Source organism: Gopherus evgoodei, chromosome 12 (assembly GCF_007399415.2).
Source record: "Gopherus evgoodei ecotype Sinaloan lineage chromosome 12, rGopEvg1_v1.p, whole genome shotgun sequence".
Lineage (NCBI taxonomy): Eukaryota > Metazoa > Chordata > Testudines > Testudinidae > Gopherus > Gopherus evgoodei.
Window position 1 is genome coordinate 17,413,441 of NC_044333.1, and position 21,097 is coordinate 17,434,537.

Consider the following 21,097-nt stretch of genomic DNA (forward strand, 5'->3'; position numbering starts at 1 on the left):
GGTACAGCTCTTGTTCCAGCTTACTCATAGACTTTAAGGTCAGAAGGGACCATTATGATCATCTAGTCTGACCTCCTGCACAACACAGGCCACAGAATCTCACCCACCCACTCCTGTAGCAAACCCCTAACCTATGTCTGAGTTATTGAAGTCCTCAAATCGTGGTTTAAAGACTTCAAGGTGCAGAGAATCCTCCAGCAAGGTGGTAGCTAGAGGATTCTTCATGATTGCTCCTCTCCTCCTTTGTTCTCTCCACCCCTTTATATGACTTTTGCATAAGGCGGGAATCCTTTTGTCCCTCTCTGAGTTCCCATTCCCTCCTTCTCAATGGAAAGGCACCAGGTTAAAGATGGATTCCAGTTCAGGTGACATGATAACATGTCACTGTAAGACTTCATTACCCACTTGCCAGCACACATGTCTACAGGAAGACTTACAGGTAAAACACAGCCATTTGCAGACAATGGGCCTAGTTAATGGGAGTCATCAAGATTCCAAACCACCATTAATGACCCACACTTTACATAATTACAGCAGGCCCTCAGAGTTATATTTCATATTTCTAGTTTCAGATACAAGAGTGGTACATTTATACAAATAAGATGATTACACTTAGTAGATTATAAGCTTTGTAATGATACCTTACAAGAGACCTTTTGCATGAAGCATATCTCAGTTACATTATATTCACTTATTAAATTTTTATAAAACCATATAGACTGCACAACGTCACAGTTGGTATATGGAGACCTAGAGGTTCCTACCATACACACACTAAAGAAGATTAGAAGAAAGTATCTTTCTAGGATTCACTCCAAGTATTAGAGAATACAATTGAGAGTTGTTACACTGCATGATACAAAAACCACATTAATATAATGAGAAGTGTCAGGAATAATGTGAAGTGAGAGCTTGGGTAATTAAATGTATCTAATATATGTAAGACCATTTCTTTAAATTTTTTCCTCAAACCACTAAAACTTACAGTGGAGTATATTCTTCTTCTTGGCAGGAGGCCTAGGAGGAGAGCTGGAGAATGAGGTGAAGGACAGCCGGGCCTTGGAAGAGAGGAACAGCGTGACGAGTCAGGAAGAGAGAAATGAGGAAGATGAAGACATGGAGGATGAGTCAATTTACACCTGCGATAACTGTCAGCAGGACTTCGATTCGCTGGCAGACCTGACTGAACATAGGGCACACCACTGTCCTGGAGGTAATGTTAAACTAGCTTTACAATTCTGACAGGTGGTTAGCTGGGTAATTGGACATAGCAACAGCTTGAGGCCTCAAGTGAGATTAAAGAATTAATAATGTAATTTTACAGTTAATGTAATTTTATTGTGGTGCCTTGGGTAGCCTTTGTTCATTTCTTTAATAAAATTAAAATAAAAGCAACAGCTTTCCAATTGGAATCTGTCAGTAATTATGCTAGACACAAATGTTGTCATTTTTTATTAGCTCTAAAATTTGTAGACTGTTTCCCCCCCCCCTTCAAATGGAGGAAGGTTGGTTAGTTCAAAGTTAAATGATTTAAGTGTGCAAAATTCTAGGGAAGAGAGACTCTAAAGTCCTCTGAACACCGTAAATGGACATGACAATTTCTGAGATTAAGTTTTAGGATGAGATTTGTTATCCCGTGCTAAGCAAGGGTCATACTACTGCTTAATGGGTCATTATTGCATTTCCTTTTGAAGTTTAAGGAGATGGTGATGGGTGTCATCAAAAACTGATCTTGATTTTATTTTCTGAAAAGACAGAATGAGTTCAGAGCATTGATGTGAACAATTGCAACATATATTGCTCTTACATAACACTTTCTGTGACAGGGAAGCCAGCAGGTATTCTACAGATCATGTTAAACTGATATTATTGCCTACAATAAATATCTTTCGGGGTCTAACCAAAGATGTAAAAAAAAGATATTAGGACAGTGAGACAGAGCATGTTCATGAGACTAGAGGTCTGCATCCTTATCTTTCCCAGAATGCGATATTCAACCATCACTTTTCCTTATAAGACACATCAAAGATCTTTTGTGCCAGTTCTTCTGTGGGGAGACTGGCTAGGTCATCAGCCACAGAGGGAAGCTTCCTCTCTCCTGCAGGTCTGTCCCCAGACCCTCAGTCATCTTCCTCCCCTGGCCTCCTTCATTTGTCTGATAAATAGTTTGTGTTGTGTCTGCTCCTCCCTCCACTGCCCCCAGCTGGGCACAACTAAAAATAATGCTACTATAAATGTATCAGATAGGTTGAGATACCTGCAGCTTCCCAGATACGCTAGTTTAGTCTGCCCTTTGTTCCTATGATACTTCGTGGGGCTAATGGTTGGGCTGTCTTGAACCCAGGCCTATAGCTCTTTTCCTTGCCCTCTTAGGCTATTTGGAAAAGTGAGTTCCTTCTTTTACCCATTCTGCCTGCTGGGAGGGATGGTAAGTTCTCTCCTGTGCTGCAGGTGGACAGGGATTGCAATCTTAAATCTGTCTCAAGTACTGATTCCTTTGCTTCCTGCCCTGCCTCCTGAATATGCCTCCTAGAATCAGTGCGGTTCTTGTTCTGCCAGTATTGGGCAGAGGCTAGGGAGCAAACCTGAGGCTCCATCAAAACCTTCAGACAATCTCCCTTAAGGTTACTACCCACAGGCTGATAGCCATGGTAGTAGTGATGCAGGGATTCTTTAACATGCACTGAAGCATTGATAGTGTGTGGATGACATTGTTCATTCATACCTGACTGCCTGGAAGGAGTAGCTGAAAACTACATGAACATAGCTGAAGGCCACAACTTCCGAAAAAGAAGGCAGAGGCGCATAGCTGGTACAGCCATTTGTACACTCAAAGACAGGCAAATGTTTAAGGATGCTGAGCATGTGTAAAGTCCTGTTAGAGCAGTGTCTTCAGTGCAAAAGCAGCCGCTTGAAGGGGAGCGTATTCCTTTGCTCATAAAAATGGGCTTAAGAATGTGGCCCAAAATATATAAAAAGAAAATGATGTTGTTAGTGTCAATATTTTCAGGGCCCAATTTTAATTTATTAAAAAATTTACCATTTCATTAGTGAGAATAAAAATAAATTCTGTATTTTTGTGGGACCGACCATAACACTGTATATCAGGCTCCAACTCCTGACTTCTGAATTGCAGTTAATACTATTCATGACTGTATTGTCTTCGCACGTGACATTAGTACAAAAAGGAAGACGTTTTGGCATCAAAAGGCACTGTATAAGGACACATGGAATTGTTCCTGATTAACTGTCCTTGATTAACTCCGTGTGTGGATGTTCTTATTCTGGAAGTTATGCTATTCTTCAGGAATAGTTATCACACTTTAAATTTGTATTCTACCTTAATCAGAAACAAGTTTCAAGTGTAAACAAGCCCTAAGTTGTTTGACAAAAGTAAAAATGTTTCATTTAAAGAACAGCGAAAACAAATCTATGCTAAGTTCAACAGAAAAAGATCAGGGTAAAAATCTTTCAGCATTAGAAAATGGGATTTGTTAAAAATACTACCCTATAAAAAAAGCTACATGATAGTGTCCTTTGATATACTCCACTTCTTTTATTTGTAGTGCCTAACATACAAGATTGTAATGTAGTTTCTGTCTCTTGGCAAGTAAGGATTTCATATCTTAATCTGAAGCAATGTTTTCAGTAGTGTATGTGGGTCCAGATCAATACAGGCAATATTTGTGCTGCTAATATTACAAGGGTGGTAATAGAACATAACTAATGACTTCCTGTGGGATACTGAAGTTAAGAAGACCTTGCAACTCAGGAGTATTGCAAGATTAGGTGAGATCACTCCGAAGAATAGGAATAAACATCTATTTTATTGGACTCCCTTAGAAATTCATTACAGTACACTAAAGTTATAATACACTTTGAAAGCACCTTATTTGACATGGAAGGAAGTAGCAGACAGCCATTTTTCCTCTTTGCCTTTTCACGTACTTTACTTGTTTCTTTCAGGGCAAAGCATCATTGAAATGTAGACATCTCTTGTAGCATAAATGTGTAGTTTTCTTTTTGATGTCAGTGACAAGTAGATTTTCTCTTTCTGACAGAATTAGGTGCCTTTTATGCCTATTACTCTTGCCTGATGTCTGTGATGGTAGGTTATAGATTTGGAGTTTCTACAAGGATTCTGAAATGGGTTTAAGTGGGTGCAACTTCCAGAGAGGTGGCATCATGTTCCTTCTCTTCCTCCCTCCAAAAAACCAATTAAGAAGTCTGACCTTGGAAATGATCCTTAAGCCAATTAGAAGACAGTTCTTAAAATGCCTTCCAAAATGAATGTGACTGCTGAGCATATCATTAGATGTCTTGAGTTTTTAAAATTAATTCCCCCCCCTTACTTAGAGAGAACTAAGTATTGGCACCCATGACAGACTTGCCAATCCTGTTTGAGAAAACAAATATTTTGACCATTGCTGTTATAGTTTGGATTGTTGACAATAATATAATTCAAACCTGGATTTACAAATCACCATGTCCCCTCTGGCCAGCAGCAAAACCCGCATGCATCAAGCAACTATTCAGCAATGTACCTTTGTTTTTGGCTGATGCTGTTATTTCTTATCTGATGAAAAGTGGCTGAGAAGCCCCATGCTTTGCTATGCGTATATGTGTGATTCTGTTGTTGTTTATCCGCATGCATGATTTCCTTTTCAGGATTTTAGCACTTTTCTCAGATTAAAAATACAGCTCCAGCTTCTCTTTATTTTTGCCTCCTTCACCCATATTCCCCTCCCACGCCGCCCTCCCCCATGGTCAGTGTCCATTTGTAGATTACTCTCCTTTTCAGTTTCTCAACTGAATATGGAGTATTTTTTTTAGCACATTAGCGCATCAATGAACTGGACAGTAGTAGGTTACACTGGGGTCCTTGAGCATTTCATGAGGTCCTCTTCTGTTGTTGATAACTTTACAGGTTGTCTGTTTCAAACAGCAGCAGAGCTATATATGGAAATTGCCAGCTTGGAAGCGGCTGATTTTTCTAAACTACTGTACGGTAGGAACTAGTTTATAATTAAAGTCTTGCAGTTGCTCCTTTTAATGCCCTGTAACTTGTTCACTAGGCCTACATTTTAAATGAGGTATTGTAACTGTTTCATGCTAGTGTATAATTTTTCATTTTCTTGTATTCACCTTCTGCAGCGAACAGTAATTGTCTTGCAACTGTATATACAGGAAGCTCACCCAACAGCCACTATATGGCAGCTTGCAAACCTTCTGATTGCATCTCATGAATATAATTCTTATGTAGTACTTTGTATTTCATACTTAGAAAAACACATTTCTTATATGCTTCCTTCCCCCTGGCAAAATATACAATGGTTTGCTGCACTTGATTGGCATTTCAGAGGTTATTTTTCTTTTCTTTTTTAATATTACTGATTCCCCCCCCCTTCACAGAAGAAACTGAAATGCTGTTGTGTAAAAGCAGTATAGAAAGTTAATTATGCCCCTAGTTTATACAGCTGTGGCTTTAATGACCTACTGGCCCTAATTACTATGTTGTGATTCAGTCTGAATGCTCTTTCCTTTCCCAGAACCCAGTTGCTTTCTGTTAACCTGGCTAGTGTTTTAAAGTAAAAGGTAATAGATTTCCTTTTTGTATGTGTGTGGTGCTGAAATTCATTTTTCCTGCTTTCCGCAGGAGCATATTAAAATTGGCACTAGTAAAACCCTGATAACATTGCCAAACAGTGTAGCAACAAATGTCTTCCCTTAGAGTGCTCAGTTCTCAGCATAAGGATGTGAAAGTGGGCACTGGGACAGTTAAATGTTTATCATCATGTTGCTTGAAGGGCTGTTAGCACAAACTTTTTGTGTTGCAGGCAATAACACCTCCAGATAACGGGTATACAGAAGATAATAATGTGCCGGGTCAGCCTCTGCTGTCCTTGATGACTAGGGATTTTGTGTTTGGCCCTGTATTCTGTACATGCATTCACTGGAATAATAATACAAAACACAGTCTGATTGACTTTTCATACTATCACTGTAGGAATGAAAGGAGCTTCATTCTGTGAGTTTCTAAGAAGTCAGTGTTGAGGGTGCTCCACTTCTTACTTGAAGTGCCAAGATAGTCTTAGGCTTAGTTCTGGCTGGAATATCTGAGGGTCTAGCATAACTGATTCCTGTTACACAGATATTATTTAAGTATATGGGGCTGGTTTTCATTCAGACTTTGAAGGAGTTCTTTTCAGGACTCCTCTAAAAATCATATCAGTAAGTTACTCTGCCAATGTAGCACCAGCCCCCTCCAGCTTCCTGTTTAAATCCACAGTGAAATGTAACCATCTCTTTAATATTCTTTACTACATTACATAAAAAGTATTGCAGTGTCTGAATTTGCAGCTGGAACTGAGCAAAAACGCAGTTACAAATCTGATGATAAATAACGCATATGCTAACCTTTGAAGTATCAGCAGTTTAGTTGAGCTTACTGTGAAATATATTTCTTGAGCAGCTGCTTAAGTATATTCAAACTAAAACATGTAGGATTTTCACTCATTCAGTGTGCCAGAGGGACATGTGGTGTGGTTCTGTTTAAGGATGCGGGGGTGGAGAGGGCGGTGTTTCAGAGTATATGTATGTGCCCATATGGGAATCTCTCAGTCCAAAGGTTGTCCTAGTGTAGTATTTAATGAATTCGGAATGTTTATAAAAGCGTTGCAAAATGTTATGATTCCTGATGGTGTTGCTTTCCAGCAGTCCCGAGAACCTTTCTGCAGTTGAAGGTAGGTGGCATTACCATACCGTCTGGCCGGGTCCAGGTCTGGGACATAGACTCAAACTGTAGGCTATTGCATAGGAAAGGGAGTAGTGGAGGATGCTAAAATGATTTGGAAATTGTTTCTTCAGCATTTTCTGTAATGTTGATTTTTCTGGGTCTGTAGCAGTGCTGCCAATTGACCGTAAAAGGGTGGGATGGTGGTACCTTTGAACCTAAAATTAGGATTGTTCACCGTGAAGGGCTAAATTCTGGAGCAGTTTACTCAGGCATATAACGTCAAAGGCAGCAGAAATAATGCCTCCTGCTGCACAAGTGTGCGGGCAGCAAAGCAGGGGAGAGCCCATACAAGAGCGCCTCATGCCCACCACACAGTGCATCGCAGATGGGATCTCTATGGTGGGTCCCTCAGGTGAACATGCTGGGGCAAGGGGAAGAATGGAGTATTGTTCTCACAAATAAAGAGTTTTGTGGCCTGCATGATTCCATATAAGTAGTAGGAATAATGAGCTATGTCTACTACTCCTGTCAACCCTGGTAGAGCCAGAAATAACTGGTGATGGTCTGGCTAGGGGGATGGCCTGGTTACTCAAACTCTTCTTAGGGATGATAATGTCTTCAACACTTGAATGTGCTGTAGCTCATTTTTACACGAGCAAAGTCCTTTTACCTTGTTTTTTCATCATAGGGCCCAATGAGGACCAGTCATTTGAGCTGGAAATAATGGTAGGATGTGTTAGCTTGATTGTATGGAACTTCAGTAAGGAATTATTTATTTTTTAATACCAATTTATTTATCTGTTTTTAAAAAATTGTCTGTCCATAACTCTAGGCAGTGGTGCATACATTTAAAAGGATGTAGATAAAACAAAATATCACAACCAACCCATCCGCACCAGTGAACACAACCCACAAAATACAAAGCAATCAACCAGAATGAAGATGGGTGCAGAATGCACCTATTAAACAAAGTTTCACTCGGAGAGCACAGACCTCTGGTGTTCTGGGTACTGCACTGGTTGCCTGTCAGTTTGCAGGTGGGTGTTGGAATTGATCTTCAAAGCTGTTGATGGTTTGATACCAGGCTACCCAAAAGACCACCTCTGTCCTCAGGTCATGCTTCTGCCCTTGCGATCAGCAGAATCACTTGAACCAAAACTCTCTCAATATTAATGAAAGAGAACTACTGGCAGGATGTTCTTTGTGAAGGCCCATTGACTCTGGAAATCACTTCCCCACCGAGCTTGGCTAGAGCCTTGATCTGTTTACTTTATAAACATTCTGCTGGGCCCATCTTTTCTCAGGGGCATCTTGGGAGGGGCTGGAGGGATGGTTGTGTAATGCTACGAAAGGCCTTTTGTAAAGTTCCCCCATCCTCTTTTGGGAAACTTTTAAAGATTAACACTGGCTGGGGAGTTTTTATTTTTATGTAGTCTATCTGCTTTGTTGATTGTTAATTACATTATGGGAGGGGATGGTGCCCTAAGCCCATGGTGACCAGATAGTAAGTGTGAAAAATCGTGACACTTTTTTTTCCAGAGGAAGGGCCAGTAATAGTTGCATACATAAGACACAACCCCTAAGATCCGGATAGTCCTGATAATATCGGGATGTTTGGTCACCCTACTTAAGCCTGGGAGCCCATTAGAACATAACATAAGAACGGCCATACTGGGTCGGACTAAAGGTCCATCTAGCCCAATATCCTGTCTGCCGACATTTGCCAATGCCAAGTGCCCCAGAGGGAATGAACAGAACAGATACTCATCGAGTGATTAGTTTTGGTCGTTTTATACACTTAAATGAATAATAAATATCTGGGAATAAGAGAGAGGGAATATTTGGGAATAAGTGAGTTCCAGAATCACTCATTGCAGCTGTGTCAGAGTATCTCTTGCAGAGAGTAGCGGATGTCTTTCAGGTAAGCAAGGTCCAAACCGTTCACTGATGACAACTGATACTTTAAAGCGCAAATCAAAAAATAAGTCAATTAGGACTGTGTACAGACAATCATGTTTCCAGTGGGAAGCACCCTTTGACCAACAGAAGCTACTTTCTGCGCTAAATTATGTTTTCAAGTGTTCTTAAACTCTATTCTGTTGGCTCCATGGAGAGCACATGGTAGTTGTCTCAAATTGACAAAAGCTGGATTACTATAGCAGGGTTCACATTCCAAAGTAAAGGCTGTGCCTTACTTGTCAAGTGCTGATGGGAGAAACCAGTTTTGGCCATAACTGCTCCCTGATGATCTAGATTTGCTGTGGTCTTGCGCAATCTTCAAAATGCAAACTTGAATGAAGAATGGCAGGTGTACCCTCCCAACCAAAGGAGCAAATAGAGTGTTCAGTATTTTTTTCTAATTTCTTTCTCCAGCCTCCTAACTGTCTTTCAGTCTTATCTGGATTGAGCTTCGGGTAGATTGCCCTTATCCAGCCCCCTGTCTCAACTAGAGTAGAGCAATGAAATTGAGACCCAGATCTGCTTGTCTTCAGCATTCTGAAGGCATCTTATCCCGTCTCCTAACGACTTGATATACTCTTCTGACAATGTGAATGACTAGACTAAACCATGTAATACCCCATGTGAGAGAGCTCTGAGCAGCTGCCCACTACTGCTTTTACTCTCAGAAAGAAAGAAAGAATTGGAGCCACTCAAGAGCAACTCCATCTATTCCTAGGGACTGCAGATGTGTAAACAATAGCTTGTCATATATGGTATTGAAGGTACCTGACAGAGTTAAAGAAATCAGCATGCCACTTGATCTGCATTCAACACCAGGAAATCACCAATCAGTGCAGTTTCTGTGCTGAAACCAGAGTGGTGGAGTTCAAGCATATCTGGTCTGAGGGTTTTCTTGCCACAATCCTTCTTTACAGTTCTCCTCCTGTTCCCCACAAAAAAGAGTGCGAGACTTGAGACATGTTATAAATAGAGAACTGTTATGGGTTACTGCCAAATTGACATTGTTGGTAAAACAGCGAGCAGATAGAATATATCCTCTTAACACTAAACCAGCAGTAAACATTAGCATGTCTGTCCTAGCATGGGGGAAATGGTGGGACTATGGCCATCTCCCCACTAGTCGGAGATGGATTATACCTTCCTCTGTGTGAGAGCACTGGGGCGGCGGGGACGGGACAGAAAGGTTCTCTCTGTCTTCACAGCAAGAGTCACAATTAAGTCTTCAGTATTTACTAAGAAGAAAAGCAACTAGTGTATTTCATGCATTCATCACAGACCACAGATTTTTCATCAAAAATGCTGAGACAAAAAAAGCCTTTCTCAGCTTAGTGTCTTTGAAAGTAAAAAGTAACAAGGGTCAGAAATTTTTTCAAACTTTGAAATTTCAGCAAAAAGATGGGAGAGGAAACGTATGAACGTTTTCAAAAAATTGCCTTCTGTTTTTTGACTAGCTGTAGCAAAGAACATAGATACTCGGTAGTAGACATGTGAATGCTTTTGTTGTAGCCTCATTAAACTTGGCTTGTCTGCAGACACAGCTGGCATGTTGTGCACTGTGCTCCAGGCATGGGGAAGCCAGAATGCAGCCTCCCCCCCCAGTGCCGGCTGGCTTAAGGGAAACTAGCCAGCATGGCTTGGTCTTCTTCAGATGCCCAGCTTTCAGGTGGTTAGCTAGAGCATCCTCTTTAGTGACTTCTGAGTTTAAGAAACTCGGAGCTCAGCTTGCCCTTGATGCTAGCCTTTAGGGGCTGCCTGATAAGTTTTTTTTGCCAGCTGACAACCTGGTGTTCACTGCACCCTGCTTTGAGGAAACCTCTGCTGCCTCCTATCTTTTTGATGGGGTGTATAAGAGGCTGAAGTGTTTTGAAGTCAGTGGGAATGGAATGAAGAGGCCCAGCTGGAGGAGACTGGGCAAGACTTGGGTTCTGCAGTTTCATTTCCTGTGTGTGCCCCATAACAAATACCTCCTGAGTCTTCTCTGGGCCTTTCTTTTCTTTTACTGTTCCTTAACTGTCTCTGGGCTTGTCTGCACTTGTTCTGCACTTTGAACTATGGAGGCATGACTAGCAGGGTGCACCAAAATGCTTCCCTGCTACTGGCCTGTGTGGTCACTGCGGGCTCAGATTTAAAGATTCCTAGTTTGAATAAATGTAATCCTCTTCAAATAGGATGCAAACTAGGAACCTTTTAATCTGTGCCCACAGCATCCACACGGGGGAGTTACAGTGCAGCACTTCAGTGCACACTGCTGTTCATGCCCCATTGTCCAAACTGTGGAGTAGTATAGACAAGCCCTTTTTTATTACCTTTTTTGGTTACTTTTTTTACCCCTTTCTCTTCTTTCACTTCCATTGAAACATCTTCTTTTTCAACCAGGAATTTTTTTTGCTTTTTAAAAACTCTTTTTATGTGAATCACTATTGGTGGGAGGTGCTGGATTGATATCCCCGGAGACTGGATTCGTCTCCCTACCGAGAAAGTCATTACAGCATAGGTTGCAGTAGTACAAACTCTCCCATCACTTTGCCTCAATCCCTCACCTGGAGGGACTGCCTGTAGAGGGGAACCACATCTGGCTTCTGGCAACTAGGGTACCAGTTAGTGTAGTTGTACCTTGTTTTAAGTGTGAACTTATGTCCATTGGGGACTAGTCTGAGACCATCAAAGTCATCCATTTTATAGTAACAACATTCAGGCAGTTTGGGCTGGATTTGAACTGGTAATCTGGTGGTGAAAGGCTCTAGACCTCATTTCCACTTCCTGCTTTGCCATCCAGTCTTGTTATCAGAGCCCATCTCAGCTGTGTTGTATAGCGTGACAATGCATTTTCAGGAGTCATTCCTTTTCCTAGCAGTGACTGTACTGAGTCTTCCTCTTGTTTTTAAAGTTTTAAAGCTCTGTGACTGAGAACCTCTTTAGTGGAAGCAACAATATACTTATGAAATTAACACTAATAATAAAAAAGGCAATTGCAAGACAGACAAGGTTATGGAGATTACTGGTTTATTACTACATACTTTCTTTTGCCAGAGTTAATGAAAAAATGCAGGTTGGAATTTTCAATCTATTCTAGATACTTATATTGCCCCCTGTAGATTTGAGCACTTCACAATCTTCAATGTATTTATCCTGACTACACCCCTGTAAGGTAGGGAAGTACTATTATACCCATTTATAGAGAGGAAACTGAGGCACACACTAAATGAGTTGTCCAGGGTCACACAGGAAGTCTTTGGTGGAGCAGGGACTTGAACCCAGGTCTTGATGTCCTAGGCTAGGAGCATGATCCTAATCACTGGACCGTCATTCCTTTTAAAAGGACCACTTTTTTAGCAGATGGATTTTCTAAAGGAGTTAGGCTCCCAAATTTCATTGACTTGAATGAACTATGAATATAGGCGATGTATCGCAATCAAAAGGAATTTATTTGGAATTTTGAATTGTACCAATCAACATTATACCTGCATGAATTAAAACAACAACAAAACCATTTATCATGCTGCTCTGGTATGCTAATATGAGATAAAAAGTAGCTTATGAAGTGCCTTCCTTGCTTTTTTTCCTAATATTCATTTATGATGATCCTCAAACTTATCTCTTCCTCAACATCTTGTCTGACCTTGGCTTTTGTAATACTGAGTTCTCCTGGTTCTCCCAGTGCGTTCCTTGAGTGCTGTCTTTGGCTGGTCCACCTGCTTCCTCCTATCGTCTTTGTAATTCCAGCAGGGGGCTCTCTCTCTTTGATGTCCACCTCTTTGCTTTGCTTTTCTCAAGGCCGTCATTATCTCAGTTCTTGCTTACTGTAGCTTCCTCTTCTCTGGCCACCCTATTATCACATGCCTCCTGTCCAATCCACATGAAACACAATTGCTTTCCCTGTCTTGTCTTCCTTGCCCATCATTCTGACTACCTAATTACATTCAAGTTTTTTGCTTTGGCTTTCAAGGATCCTCAAAGCTCTGTCCTTCCCTACCCTATACATCTGCTCTTGTTTCTTATTGTGTTGCCCCTTTCCCCTTTGCTCTGCCAGTGATGCAGGCCTTGAATACCCATTTGTCTTCTTCTCCCATGTTTGTCTCTGAGCTTTCTTCCGTGATGCTCTGTATGCCTGGAGCACCTTCTTTGAATCTTGAGATAGAGTTGTCAACTTTGGTTGGATGGATTCCTGGAGGTTTCATCACATGGCATTATCTTTAATTAAAGGTTCATCTTTAATTCCTGGAGACTTTAGGACAATCCTGGAGGGTTGGCAACCCTAATCTTGAACAGATCCACAAGTCCACCACCCTCTCCTCTTTCAAATTCCTCCTCAAGACACTTTCAAGAAATCAGCTAACAAATGATAGCTAGATTGTCAGCAGACTTGGCTGGGTTGAGAGGATTTAGAGATACCTGGTATTATTGATTAATTTGTTTGTTTTAAAAATCAAACATATTGTCAAATGATTCTGAAACATCAAGCCATGCACAGAGCTAACCCACTTGATCTTATCACAATTATCTTTACTCCACCCCTCCCTTTCTTTTTCTTGCTTTTTCTTTTTCTTTGTTTTTTTGGTTGCACATGCTGCTTGTATCCTGATCAAGTTAGATTCTGAGGTCCTCAAGGTTGGGATTGTTTCGCTTTAGGTATTTGAATGGCACTTGGCACACTAAGATTCTGATCCTGATTGGAAAAGGAAGCTAGTAGAAGTTATATCTTAACTTGTGTACTAGCTTAGGGAAAAATATTGGTTGAGCTTTCTGGCCAATAGTTTAAACTCCACAAATGCCAGCATCAGAAAAAAACAGAGATGAGAAAATGATACATTTTGTGTTGAACAGTTATTTCACAGCATTAACTGGCTAAAATTGCTTTAATTGAAAATGACATTATTACTTTGGAGGGGAAGGGGCATCAGCCAAGAAGAAAAATGAAGACAGTCTGTCTGCACAGCAAATTGGGAGCGTGTGTTTGCAGTTCGGGTCTGAACAATGCTGACTGGTTTGACAGTGGCTGCCACAGTAAGTGGTTGTGCATATCTGGATCATAAAGTGAGAGGCCGCAGGTTCAGTTCATAGAGAACAGGGTGGGTGGGAAATGGAAGTAGATTTGTGAACTTGCCTCTTTTGAGAGAGCAAATGCTCCTCTCCCAGTGACCAGGACAGTTGATGAGCAGCTTGCCACTGTATCCAAGTGTGTTTTGCTGTCAGAGAATGTCACTGTGGACACCTCTGTAGTTTAAAGGTGCCAGTATACGTATGCAGCGAATAGTGGAAGGTCGTTGTTAAAAATTAGTGTCTGGACTTTGGATTTTACTCTGTTGAGGAAGATACCCACAAATGTTTTGAATTAGTTCGCTTTCCTGCATATTTGATGATTTTGGAGGAATGGATCCTAACCAGAATTTCAGGGAAAAATAAGTTGCTTTGTTAAAACAGACATAAAATTAAAAAAAAAAAAAAAAAAAAAAAAGAGGAAGGGCTTAACTTTTGTCCTGAGGGTGATAAAACTGCATCACACAGCTGAAAATCAATCTGACCTTCACCCACGTGATGCTGTTGTCTCAGTCTGTCTTTCATTTCCTTTGGTTGAGTGAAGGCCATGGCATTCAGTAGGGAGAAAAAGCAGAGGAAGGAGGAGAGAATCCTGTTTTCACTGCAGAGGCTTCAGTGCTTGCTTATGTTGACTCCAGGGAAAAAAGTTGCTGTAAAACTTTGGACGTCTATATTTAAAAAAAATCGTTTCCCCTCTTAATGGATGGGAATCGTATTAAGGTAAAGATTTGCTATCAGAAGAAGGGACAAGCACAATAAAAAAGTGTGTTTGTAAATGAAAATATTTTGTTTTTATTAAACTTGGAATTAGTCAACAACAATATTTTATACTGAAAGCTTTATTTGAGAACAGGAAGCCTGCCTGTTCACTCAAAAAATAAATGTGTATCCAAAGGAAAAATGTCTAAAGAGAGAAAATTTACCTAGATATGTATATATGTATGTATACACTAACATGTTAACAGAATTTAAAGTCTACATGCATACAACATTATTGATTTGGAAAATGCAGGGACAGGCTGATATAGGCAATTCTGTCTGAAACTTTTGAATATTTAAAGAACTCTTTTTCCCTACTGCAGCTTGAGGCTTGGAGGTACATGCAGACATATTCACACCTTATTTTTCCAAAGATGCAGTAGAACATCTAATGGCAAATTTGATGATGGCATTCTGTGCATCAACAGAGTTAAAATTAAGAGTACAAGTGCATCTTGATATTTTTTACTGCCTCTAGAAAGTTTAAACTACAAACCATGACCATTCACCCAAACCTCTGTTTCTTTCGCCTAGCTCTGATGGTTCAGCTTAAATGGGGCCCAGATCCAAAGGATGTCTGATTCATTCTTTTGTAAAGCGAATGCTTTTTGTTTGAGGTTTTATAAAATCAAAACCATCCTAAATTCTGCCCATTCCAAATTACATTTTTTCTCATCCAGTGTGGGCCTTATCAATAAATGATTGTCTTCTGTTTTTATTTTACATATGTTACTTTCAGTAACATGGACAGTTTGAGGTTTTTGCTGTTTTCCTTGTTTTTCAAATGTTGCCTATTTTGGGAAGGTCTGTAAGAAATGCCAGGTTCTTGTTAAAAAGATAAAACTACAGATTGGGTTTAGCTGTAGAGGTAAAGGTTAAGAGTTGTAAAGGTTAAGAGTTGAACAAATTATTCATTTATCTGTTTGAGAAGACAAAGATTAATTTTTGACCAACTTTTTTTATGTAAGTATGTTTTGTCTTCAGACGTGCCAACAATCATTGGTATAGTCATATGCTATTATTTTACAGATTATTAAAATAGAGCAGCAAATTTGTAAGATACTTAGATTTTCTCTTGGCGGGTTTTGCTGTTAAAGTCTGTGTGATCTGCCAAAATGTAACTTGCATAAATGTAGACTTTAACGGGTTATCATTCTGTTTAACACTATTAACTACTCAACTACTGTACAAATTGGCTTCCAAAAGTGTTAACAGGGTAGCTATCTGTCGCTTTCAACGCCATTCCATTTGCTGTCTCACTGGGCACAATGCATGAGCTAAAGGGAAAGCAAGAAGGTCAAAGATCTTTTTGTTTAGTCTTTTTGCACATTTAAAAGTTCTATTATGTATTTATATTGCCTGTGGTGTCCAGTCTGTTGCCTGTGTTGCCCACTGATGACACTGGTCTACAATTTTTGAGAAGTCGTCTGCTTCAGAGATAAAATGTGATATTTATTATGTATTTTGATGTGCTGAATTCAAATATGACAATTAAAACAACTGATTGGCTACTGTTTCTAAGATATTTAAGTTTTTACATTTTATGTCTATGTATATTGTGTAGATAGTAGAGTTTTAATCATAAATTGTAAACCTAGGTCTTTTCATGTGTTTATGGTTGCTTTACATGATAATATTTCACCTGTCCTGTTTATGTAACACTTTAAAAATCAGCAAAAGGGTTATATAAAGAAAATGTATTATGAAACAAAAGGCAAAAAATTATTATGTACATAGTTTAGTCCTATTCAGTGTCTACTGGGCGCTTCTTGGCTTGTCTGTTGTATTCATTAGAAGGAGCATCTCTTGTCACTGTCCAGCAATAGTCTGCAAGCATTGATGGGCTCCATTTGCCCTGATAGCCTGCCAGGAGATTTCACTGCTGTAGTCTGGAACCCAACAGCTCTGCCTTACTCTTGGGTAGTTCCAAATCCCTGACAAGGTCATTCAGTTCACCTTGTGTTATGAGGTGTGGTTCAGAGGAGGAGGATGGGAGAAAATGTGGGTCCTGTGACATTGATGATTCAGGACCAGAAGTTTCATCCTCTTCCTCGTCTGACTCAAGTGAGAATGATTCTGGTGCATCAGGAACCGGCAGTCCTTCTCCGTGGGATACTGGGTGTATAGCTGATGGAATGTTTGGATAATGCACAGTCCACTTTTTCTTCTTTGACACACCTTTCCCAGCTGGAGGCACCATGCAGAAGTAACAATTGCTGGTATGATCTGTTGGCTCTCTCCAAATCATTGGCACTGCAAAAGGCATAGATTTCCTTTTCCTGTTCAACCACTGGCGAAGATTTGTTGCACAAGTGTTGCAGCATATGTGTGGGGCCCACCTCTTGTCCTGATCTCCAATTTTGCAGCCAAAGTAAAGGTGATAGGCTTTCTTAACCATAGTGGTTATACTGTGCTTTTGTGATGCAAAAGTCACTTCACCACAAACAGCAGAAGTTATCTGCACTGTTCACTTTGGCTAAACAGAAATGTGTCCCTTTGCAAAATCAAACACTGACAAATAAGAGAGCACGACACTGTATGATTTCTAGAGCTGATATAGGGCAATTTGTTCAGCAGAGTGATGGAAGCTTCGTTATGATTGCATCATCCATGACTTCTAGGAATAATAGGATGCAATTCATATCATATATGACGCAATACCAGCTTCAGATTGCAGCATTCATTGTTTTGCCTCAAAAGCAAGTACTGTCCAAACCCAGTCATAGATTTATTCATAGATCCAGTCAAAGATGTATTTTAGTCATTTCTGGTTTAAATTGAGATCCCTTCCCTTTATAACTCACTTATCCTCCGCCATTCCCAAGTCAAGGGTCGTATATACTGACCCAATAGCATATCTTGAAAGCTAGAGCCAATCAACAATTTTAAGCATCATTTTCGTTCTCAGTGACCCAGAATTAGTAAAGTTGGACTACATTTATTTCAGAAGCATTTTGGCTGTAGAGCAGTGTGATGAGTTTATGAAGCTAAGTAGATCTTTTGTGCTATAACCAAGCTATTTTTGTTTGTACTAGGTGAGCATGCTTCAGCTATAGATCTCTCCTACTCAGGAACAGGGCCAATATTTAGCAAGTGTACCTCAGAATTAGAACTTGTGAAACAAAGTCAAACCATCCTACAGGATGGTTAATAGAAGTATCCAGAAGGAAGATGACAAAGAAAACACTCACATCCCTTGCCCTTTCTTTTATGATGATATGTGAAGTTAGACTGGTTTTTCTGGATGTGTTGGGTCCTGCATGTTTGCATTTCTGTGAATGTCACAGCTGCTGTCCTGGGCTGCTCTGCAAAGCTGGACAAGGCTAAAACACATATGTCCCATGCACACACACTTCTCTCTATCTTAGGAATTAGGTGAAGTGTGTGTGTGGGCACATAAGCACTCACTGACAGGGTTTTCATTCACTCCTTCATTTTGATCAGTCCCTCATACCCATTCTGTTCAATTTACCAAAGCAGCAACAGTCACAGTATTTGCCCTGAGGCTAGGAGGGCAGTCAGTCTCCTCAGAGACCTCAGTGCTGCTTCTTGACCAGCATTTATGAGATGGGGAAAAAAGCAGAATATGTAATGCTCCCTCCTTCTTGTTGCTGGCACTGTGCTCTTTGGTTGTTTTCTGTTTCCAGCAGCAGGATGGGCTTTTTTCCGCTCTGGCTTGTGTGCTACAAATAGGATTTTTGAAAAATATTAGATCAAAGTAGAAGTCCTTGGCATCTAAGTTAGCAGCCCTTGAAATGAACACAGCAGTTCACACCTCAGAGCTATTGTTTCAGGCTCTCTGCAAATTCAAGCAGATGTCTCTTTCTTCTCATTTTGAAAATTTTATTTGCAACCATAAAAGCTAGAGACTTTTTTTTAAAAGAAATTGAAAGCTGAGACTAAACCAGCTCAGAGGCCTGTCTGCATACCACAATCAAGCCCTATGTGCTCACTCTTCTAGGATTATCCCATACCTGGGAAACACTGCCATAACCCATACTAAAACCTTTCTCAGTGTCTTTGAGTTCTGCATACAGTCAGAGCCATGCTGTCGCACACCATCTTCTCCTTATCCTGCTCCATGGCATCCTAGCTTTCACACCTTGCAGCTTGATTCTCACTCTCCTCTCAGTCTTTTTCCAAAGGAGCTTTGCAGTTATCTATAAGCTGTCTTGCTTTTCAGTATGGCCCTGGTAAGCTCAAAAACATCTGCAGGCAGGGTCATTCCAGATCATAGGTCTTTGGAGGATATTTAGATGTAGTGTCTAAAGATTTATCCCAGAGTGCCTGTTACAGCTTTGTTTGTATTATTATCTGGAATTATCCCGTAGCAAAATTCCTCAGGAGAGAGAAATGGTCAAGAGTACTTAGAAACATCTGTTACAAATTCATAAAAACACTGTAGAATCACTAAATGCTATAAGAACATGGGTGGACATAGTGTGTCTTGCGGTCCTTCAGAATCTGGGACATTATCTCTAATTCAGATCTATACAGCTTCACCAAGTTTTTCAGAGATCCTCCTTTCAGGATGGGCACTTTTTAGAAATGAGTAGCTTTGGCAGTGAATACAGAAGAATGTTTCTGTTGAATACATTTGTAGGACACATCTGGTAGGTACCTTTCTCATGTAACTCACCTGAGATTCCAAACTTGCAATCTTACTATATTTCCAGAAGAGAGCTCTTTATTTTTATTTGTCAAATGCTTCCTAGTTGTTCATGAAAATCATATTGTAGCTTTGTAAGCAGCCTTCCTTTTTAAAGAAGCTAGTAGTTTCTCATATATGGATAACTGGCTTGTTAAGTCTAGTCTGAGGAAAGAACTATAGGAGTGACCTCAATAGGACCTCCTAAGGGATCTGGGACTGAAAGACTAAGTCTTTAAGGCCTGGTCTATACTACAAGTTTATGTCGAATTTAGCAGCGTTAAATCGAATTAACCCTGCATCCGTCCACATAACGAAGCCATTTACTTTGACATAAAGGGCTTTTAAAATCGATTTCTGTATTCTTCTCTGACAAGGGGATTAGTGCTGAAATCGATATCGCCAGTTTGAATTAGGGTTAGTGTGGACACAATTTGACGGTATTGGCCTCCGGGAGCTATCCGACAATGCACCATTGTAACTGCTCTGGACAGCACTTTCAACTCAGAAGTGCTGGCCAGGTGTACAGGAAAAGCCCTGCGAACTTTTAAATCTCATTTCCTGTTTGGCCAGTTGAGCTCATCAGCACAGGTGACCATGCAGAGCTCATCAGCACAAGTAACCATGCAGTCCGAGAATCAAAAAAGAGCTCCAGCATGGACCGTACGGGAGGTACTGGATCTGATCGCTGTATGGGTAGACAGTTCCATGCTATCAGAACTACTTTCCAAAAGACGAAATGCCAAAATATTTGAAAAAATCTCCAAGGGCATGATGGAGAGAGGCCACAACAGGGACTCAATATACTGTTGCGTGAAAGTTAAGGAGCTCAGACAAGCGTACCAGAAAACCAAAGAATCAAACGGATGCCCTGGGGCAGAGCCACAGACATGCCACTTCTACACTGAGCTGCGTGCAGTTCGGGGGGGGGGGGGGCAGAACAGCCACCACTACCCCACCCCTGACCGTGGATTCCGAGGAGGGGGTACTCTCAGCCATGCCTGAGGATTTTGCGGACAAGGAAGATGAGGAGGAGGAGGAGGAGGAGGATGAGAGCACACAGCACACCATTCTCCCCAACAGCCAGGATCTTTTTCTCACCCTCACTGAAATACCCTCCCAACCCTCCCAAGGCAGTATCCCGGACCATGAAGCCATAGAAGGGACCTCTGGTGAGTGTACCTTTGTATATATAATACATGGTTTAAAAGCAAGCGTTTTTTAATGATTGATTTGTCCTGAGGACTTGTGATGCATTCGCAACCAGTACTACCGGAAAAGTCTGTTAACATGTCTGGGGATGGAGCGGAAATCCTCCAGGGACATCTCCATGAAGCTCTCCAGGAGGTACTCTAAAAGCCTTTGCAGAAGGTTTCTGGGAAGAACTAGCCACACGGTGGGGGGAGAGGTAAAGTGATCATCCCAGCGAATTGGATGGGGGGGTTACTTTGGTTTCTGCTGCTGCATGTTAACATGAAAACTGCAGCACTCAATGGGCTTTGCTTGTTTGTATGAGAAAGGAGGGCGGTGCTTTTATGAAGGTTGCAGAAGCCGAAGGACTATGACTTACCATGGCTGGCTGCAAGCCGAATTCTGTTCCCTGGCCCTGCTTCTGTGATCTCTAACACCAAAGCCGCAGGCACTCTATAAAAGATGTAAAATGCGACCTTGTACTGAAATCACATGTGCTATGTAATGTAATAGTGTTGTTCACCGTGAAAGAGTATACCCATTGTTCTGTAAAATGTATCTTTTAAAATACTTCTCTTCCTTTTTTCCCTCCCACAGCTGCAAATTTTCCAAGCCTCCCTCCTCTGTCCCGAAGGCTATCTCAGATAAGGCAGTGAAAAAAACGCACACGCGATGAAATGTTATCTGAGATCATGCAGTCGACCCGCAATGAAAGAGCTCATCTGAATGAGTGGAAGGACACAGTATCACAGTACAGGAAAGTG

General features: G+C 40.8%; 1 protein-coding gene across 4 annotated transcripts in view; it reads left to right on the forward strand.

Annotated features, from left to right (window-relative positions):
- ZNF423 (zinc finger protein 423) overlaps positions 1–21,097 on the forward strand; it is a 341,247-nt gene that overhangs the window by 115,928 nt on the left and 204,222 nt on the right. For 2 of the 4 annotated variants that reach the window (XM_030581924.1, XM_030581926.1), the window contains exons 3-4: positions 1,013–1,213; positions 4,928–5,008. In XM_030581924.1, coding sequence (XP_030437784.1) covers positions 1,013–1,213; positions 4,928–5,008 — 282 coding nt within the window. The remainder of the gene's footprint in view (positions 1–1,012; positions 1,214–4,927; positions 5,009–21,097) is intronic. The other 2 variants (XM_030581925.1, XM_030581927.1) reach the window with 1 other exon arrangement.